The sequence below is a fragment of the Micromys minutus genome (genome assembly GCF_963924665.1).
Source record: "Micromys minutus genome assembly, chromosome: 33".
Taxonomy (NCBI): Eukaryota; Metazoa; Chordata; class Mammalia; order Rodentia; family Muridae; genus Micromys; species Micromys minutus.
The window spans coordinates 18,375,222-18,382,609 of record NC_137968.1 but is presented as its reverse complement, the minus strand read 5'-3'; the positions used below and the strand labels follow the sequence as shown (position 1 = coordinate 18,382,609).

The 7,388-nt window shown below is 39.4% G+C and overlaps 1 protein-coding gene across 1 annotated transcript; it reads left to right on the top strand.

The window, feature by feature from the left end:
* Nucleotides 1–6,237: 6,237 nt before the first annotated feature.
* Nucleotides 6,238–6,792, top strand: LOC308414140 (large ribosomal subunit protein uL22-like; the record flags this gene model as incomplete). The annotated part of the gene is made up of 1 exon (XM_080909343.1): nucleotides 6,238–6,792. One exon carries the CDS (start codon nucleotides 6,238–6,240, stop codon nucleotides 6,790–6,792), a length of 555 nt encoding a protein of 184 aa, XP_080765469.1.
* Between the last annotated feature and the right edge of the window lie 596 nt (nucleotides 6,793–7,388).

The following is a 7,388-nucleotide window of genomic DNA, read 5'->3' as shown; positions in this document are numbered from 1 at the left end:
AAAAGCCGATCTGGCAGAATAAATCAGTGCACGATTCCAAAGCCCACAGGTTTGATCTTCATAAGTGAAGTGTAAGATTCAGACATCGCTTCACCACCAGGAATGTAAAGAAGCCGATTTGAAACGGTACAATTTTCTTTCTTCATCCAAGAAAACGCTCATGGTAGGAGGAAGGCATAGCCCTCAGGTGGTGTGCCCAAGGGTAGCAGTGGGGTAGGGGCTTCTGGATTTCTGAACTGTTCCTGCATGCAGCAGCTGCTGCTCCTGAGACCCTAGGAGACTGAACTTTGTGAATGGCCCCTGTTATTTAAAACTTAAGGACTCATTTTAATACCGAACCAGTCAGATGCAGCGAAGAGAACTGACTTCGGTGATTACTGTGTTGGTTCCATGGAATTCTTTAAAGCTTGTTCCTCCTTGGCCTCCTTAAACAATCTCCACCTCCCCCAGAACTCTAGATCTGCTAATACTGCACAGGCGGTGTTGAAGGGAGTTAAGCAGGGATTGTTTGGTTTTAAGTAAACAAGGACTGCGGTGCATATGTATACGTCAAAGCAAACCTGGTCTCCAGGTTCTCCCAGCATCCCTGAGTTCCTACCTGGTTTACCTTGCCCCCAATCAGGCACTTTCCAGTCAGGTGCTGGGCTGCCTGCTCCCCCCTCCCGCCCCTGAACCCCCTCCCCCAGCTTTCCCCAGCTTTCCCCAATATAATGCAAACATTTTGGTTCCTCCCCCTCCTCCCCCTCCTCTTCACATCGTGTTCTCTCTCTCTCTCTCTCTCTCTCTCTCTCTCTCTCTCTCTCTCTCTCTCTCTCTCTCTCTCTCCACATGCTCCTGGTTTTTCTTCTCTTTTCCTTTCATTTTTTCTCTCCTCTCTCCTTTCTCCTCTTCTCCCCATCCCTCCCCTTTCTCCCAGTCCCTCCTCCCTTTCCCCCTCTTTCCCTTCCTCTTCCTCATCTATCTCTCCTGTCCTGTCCTTTCCTTCTTTCCCCCTCTTCCCTCCCCTTCCTTCCCCTCCCCTTGCCTCCACTCCTCTCTCTCCCTTTTCAAGGTAACTTCACTGGCCTTCTTCCCTGGGGCCAGTGAACTCAACTTTCCAGAGAGAGCAGCTTCCCAATAAACCTGCATTTAATCTAATCTAATCTGGTTTGAATTGGCTCATTTCACCAGCAGAGAAAAAAAATGTATCAGGGATCATATCCCTGCACGGTCATGAGCCAGTAAAGAAAGCTCCCATTTTGTAATTTGTCCTAACGCTAAGTAATTGGAGTCTTTCCCCCCTCTAATTTCTTGATTTACAGTAGAACAAATTATCACTGCTCATTTCCTGGTTGCTATTTTTGTGGCTTAGCGTTTTAATTGTGAAGAGATATAGAAACAAGGCCTTATAAGACATCGTGGTTTTTTAAATGCTAGTCATTCCAGACTATTTCACTTAGAGCATATTTTGCTAAAATTCTGGTAAGAGTTTTTGAAATATCCAAATATAAGTTTTGGCCTCCCGAAAGAAACTAAGGTCTGGAAAGTTCTGTTCTCATTTTGTCTCTCTGAATAGTATTATTTTCCAATTTAATTTGTTTAGTAGGAATTTTGAGAATTATGGAACTGAATGCATTTCAAGAGACATTGAATTTTGTAGAATCAAGGACTTTTTCCTTCATACATACATATTTTAGTAACTGTCTCAAGCAACTTACTTCTTGGCTGTATGAAAGAGATTATATAAATTTAGTACATGCAAAATTAGGCATTCCATACTAAAGCAAGGATTGAAATAAGTTACTGGTAGAATATTGATATTAATAAGACAAAATAAAGGTAAATGATATGACGTACTGTCCACAGTGTATAGAGTTGGGATGGAGGGAAACAGTTGAAATGCTGGGTGCTCAGAAGCAAATTCTTAATTCTTGGACTTTTAGAAAATCATTCATAGCATGGAGCCTCAGAGTGATCTTACTCTAATGCCATTAAACATATTTTTCAGAAGGCAGAAGAGCTGGGTCAGCAGAGAAAAACATTTCTTGCTCTTGCAGAGGACTTGGACTTAGTTCCTAGTACCTATGCATTGGTTCCCAACCATCCCTCACCTATGCCCCTGTCACCTCTGCAGGAACCAGGGATGCATCAGTACACACCCATATATGCAGACAAATCACCGTTATCTGCTATAATTCACAGAGAACATAACTGTTCAATGCTTCACGGCTATTTCTTGCTATTCCTTAGTCATCTTTCCTTACCCTTTTCAAGTAACATACTTAATTGCTAAATCTGAGCAAAAGGAAAAAGTGTGTGTCCCTCCACTTAAAATATAAGAATGATAGTAAGATTTCAATGCATACTATCAAACCTTTAAAAAAATCAAGTAGTGACAAAAATAAATTCATATAGTTTTATGCTAAAATGACTTTAAAAATCTATACATGTATCTGTTTTCTTTTAAATAAAGTTGTAATATATATAATATATTATATATATGAATGAAATTGAAACTGTTTTGTGTCTTGAAACTGTATTAAGGTCCATCATTACTCTAGTTTTCCAGTACTTTCTATTTTTCCCCCACCAAACATCTGCTGTCTTTCTTACTCTTACATCCTGGGTGATCTGTGTCTACTTTGATGAGACAAAGAGCCTTTTCCCATGGAATTGGAAGGCATCTCCCTCTCGTTCTCTTTGTCCCCTTAACTATGTCTCATCAATCACCTGTGTCAAGAGCTGTCTGGACTAGTGACCAGCCAGCCAGGATCCTTAGATGCTACTTAAGCCTAAAGCTATGAGAAAGCACACAGGTGAAGGCTTGTTAGGAATTCAATTATAGGCACTGGATTCCAACCCAGGGACACAATTTTACTTTTTATCTTTGAATACGAGCACTAAGCTCCTCAAAAGTGACAGGGTTTGTATAATTACGAGCATTCCCATTATATAACTACAGAATTGCATCTGGGGAAAGACAGCCAATTTGTGCATAACTTCTAATCTCAGTGAGGAGGACGAAGAAGATGTGAGGATAAGAGAATTCATATTTTATGAGTCACTTGATCTCAAGTCCAATTCCATAAAGTAGGAACCAAGCCCTCTTTATCTATTTCTGTCAGACTTCAAGGTTCATTTTTCTCTTTTCTCTCTCCACCTTCTCATTCCCACATCCAAGTCTGCTACATTCAGAATGAATATGAGTGTAAAACACATTCACTTCCATTTTTCCCTGTTCAACTGTTTATCCTAAGTGTGCTCCAAAGCATTAGCATTTATGTTTTCTGATGAAACTAAATTTTTAGGCTTAGAAGACAAAGTCCTTTTGCAAATCACATAACAATAATATCACCATATTGCTATCTCTCTTCCTTACATCCATCGTTGCTCAAATTAGGAATAAGAAAATATATCCCCTTATTCAACACAGAGCAGTAAAGCTCCTATTTAAAACCATTGGGGCTAACCTTCCATGCTAAATGCTTTCTGCAATAAATACAGATGTTTTCTTCACTAATAGCATGCTGAACCAACTGTTCTCCATGCTAACATGTTTTACTCATGTAATAAGGGTCATGGCTGCGGTTTTACTAAGCCCATATGTAGCAACTTTATCAGGGGCAAACATTAAGCATCTTCATTTTCCAAACTTTTTTTCAGAGGTAGATGTATAATAGTACATGTGTATGTAAAAGAGACAGAAAAATTATCTGATTTCAGCTGATCTACTAGTATAGGATTTCACATTCAGGCTAAGACCATTGACATGGTGATCTCAGGAGAAGTTTAATTTCTCGGTGCTTAAAAGCTTTAGATAATTAACAGCAGAACAAAGACGATGGTTTGAGTCTCTGTCCCTTGATCTGCTGTGCTTTCCACCACATATGACATTGTGCCCAGTGTCCTCACTCAACAAAATAATGACTATGGACTCTGATTAGAGGCCAGGAAGTGCTCTCCTTCTTGATAGAGGTTGACCTCAAAGCTCTAACTCCCTTACTTCTATTTTTGTTCTTCCAGAAGAAAAAAAAAAGTCATCCTTCTCTTTTAAAATGGTGCAGTGCTTGGAAACATCCCTAAGATGTTTCTCAAAAATAAATTGCAAGGTCTGGTTTAGTTTGTTTGCTTCCTTGTTTTGGGCGAGGTTGTTCTTCAAAAAGACCTGGTACACACTGGCTTTGCAGCCATCTGCCACTACATGCTCAAGTACTGTGGTTTTAAAAAAATCTGGCTACCCTTCCTTTGATATAAAAGAACCACATGGAGTTGAGTCATACACTGTGGAGAGAACACAGCTAATTATGGGATGTGCTGGGCCCAGGGAAGATGTTAACTGCTCCATAATTACAACTGCAGGCCAAGAGAAAAAGAGTCATGGAAAGCCAGTTAATACAAGGAAGGGAGCATCACTGTATCCTGGGCCCCAGGCTACTAGAAAGTGGTCACGTTCACACACTTCTGTTCCCATGAACTTTCATATGTGAGAACTGATTGGTTTTCCAGAGTGCCTATGATCCTGAGCCAGTTTCAAGTAAACTGTTGTTTTAACGAGGTCAGAGTTTGGTAATCTGGATGAAGTTAAAAGATGCATAAAGGGTTCTCAATGCCATTCTCTTTATTACAAAGGCAGAGGGAAGCTCTGTTTGAATCATGGGTGAAGGGACAGGGATAGCTAGGAAGAAGTGACTGAGAGACTGATCAGCTCCTCATGGAAGGCAGAAAAGCATTTGATCATCAAGTTCATGTCAAAGAAATATTTGTAACCCGAAATATTTTTCTTCCCCCCTCCATTTAAAACAACATCAAATCCTCTATTACAATGTTTTTAATGTGTAAATTTTATTGCTAGGCATCCACTATTCTATAAAATATAGAACAGTCACATTTGGAACTAAAAGATAATTGAACAGTACAATGGCCAATTTCATAAAGTGTTTCACATCTCAAAAGGTCCTATAGTTTATAAAAGCCATGCTAGTAACCTTACCATGTAGACAACTGACTAGTGTCTAACATTTTAATTAGATTTTAATCCAAATTCCGATTAATAAAAATAACTTCCCACAACAAGTGAGCAGAGACTGGGATAAAAATACCCATGCAGTTTTTACCAGCCATGTTTCATGGCCGTGGGCAGTGATGGAAATGGTGACTCTACTGCTCAGACATAGAGTAAGTGGTTGGCTGGGAACAGAAAAGGACCAGAGAGAATATTAATACTCACTGTGAGAAAACACAGCACGTGTGTGTGGCTGACTTCCTTGTGGAGAGCACTGTTTCACCCATCTATGAGAGTCAGACTCATCTATGAATCAAAGTTTGCAGCACACAGATCTAACTCAAAAGGCCCTAATTGGCATCATTGACTTCTCTAACAGTCACTTCACTGTGACATGATTTACAATCCATGTAATTACTCTTTAAAAGTGTACGACTCATCAGGCTTTGTGACACATTCCTTTACTATCAGGACTCATAGGAAGAAGTAAGCCATCACCTGGGGAACTGAGGCTAGTCTAGTCAACGAACCATAGTGAGTTCCAGGTCAGCCAAGGCTACATAGTGAAACCGTCACTCGTTAAACTTTTTTAAAGGTGTGTAACTAAGAGATTTTTAAATGATATTTGGAGAGTTTTCCAACCATCACCACTATCTCGTTTCAGAGTATTTCATCCTCGTCCTGCAAAATCCTGCTTGGGATCATTAGCAGCCACACTCTATCCTCCCATCTCTAGCCTTTGGGATTCTGCTCTCTGTGGCTGTGTGTTTGTCTGTTCAGCATCTTCCACACTACATGGAACTATTGTTTTCTAGGACTTTATGTGACTGGCTTCTTTCACTTAGCGTGTGTCCAAGATCATTTTGTTGTGGCATGTTTGGCATCCACACTTTGTTATCACCCGTACCTGATTAATGTTTTTATGGGTATACTATACTTTGCTTGTCCATTTACCAACTACAGATACTGGTATGATTTGCTCATTTTGTCTGGTTGTGATCAGGATTTCTACAATCCTCACACACAGGATTTTTGTGAACAATGTTAAACATCATGGCAGGAAATGAGAACGATGTATAACTAGACAGAGCGATTTAATGCATACAATAACACACATAATGTGATCTACCTAAAATGTGTGTTTTTATTTGACACACATGAATACAGACTTACTTAAATAACTTAAAAATAAAAAAAAATAAATACACAAGATAAAAAAATAACCACTGCTGTAAGCGGCCAGAGGTGACGTAAAGATGGTTCGCTACTCCCTTGACCCAGAAAACCCCACAAAAGCATGCAAATCCAGAGGTTCAAACCTTCGTGTTCATTTTAAGAACACCCGGGAAACTGCCCAGGCAATCAAGGGTATGCATATCCGTAAAGCCACCAAGTATTTGAAGGATGTCACTTTAAAGAAGCAATGTGTGCCATTCCAGCATTACAATGGTGGCGTTGGTTGGTGCGCCCAGGCCAAACAGTGGGGCTGGACACAGGGACAGTGGCCAAAAAAGAGTGCTGAGTTTTTGCTGCATAGGCTTAAGAATGCAGAGAGCAACGCTGAACTTAAGGGTTTAGATGTAGACTCTCTAGTCGTTGAACACATCCAGATGAACAAGGCACCTAAGATGAGCCGGGGAACCTACAGAGCTCATGGCCGAATCAACCCATACATGGGCTACCTCTGCCACATTGAGATGATTCTCACGGAGAAGGAACAGATCGTTCCAAAGCCAGAAGAGGAGGCTGCACAGAAGAAAAAGATATCCCAGAAGAAACTGAAGAAGCAAAAGCTCATGGCACAGGAATAAATTCAGCATAAAATAAATGGAGTTAAAGTAAATAAATAAATAAATAAATAAATAAATAAATAAATAAATAAAATAACCACTAAATTTTGGATCCAGAAAGTTTAAGATGGTATTACTACCTCATACATATTTATATTATTTGAACTTCTTACAAGAGTTTATCAGTTTTACAATGAAAAAAAATTTTTAATGTTTGAAAATAAAATTTGTGGTTGGTTAAAGACTTCCCTTCTTGCAAAAGTCCCCATTTATTATCTTAGACAATTGAGAATTGACTATAATTTCAGAAACTATGTTTTTTTTTTCTACTCAAGCATTGTCTATGAATACATTTCAGTATTATCATCTCCAATCACAAATATTCCTTGCACTATCACTTAGCACTGGCCACAGAATTAATTGTGTAGGTCTCACTTAATCTTCAGAATGTTTGTTTGAGGCAGGTGTTACCTCAGCTTTACAAGGGTAAGAAAAAGAGGCTGATCTGATGAGGTCACTCGCCAATTGTAGTGATGGAATAGCCAACCAGAGTTACTTTCTTTAACTCCATTTTTCTATTTTATCCAAGCTAGGAAACAAACTAAAGATAGTTTTTA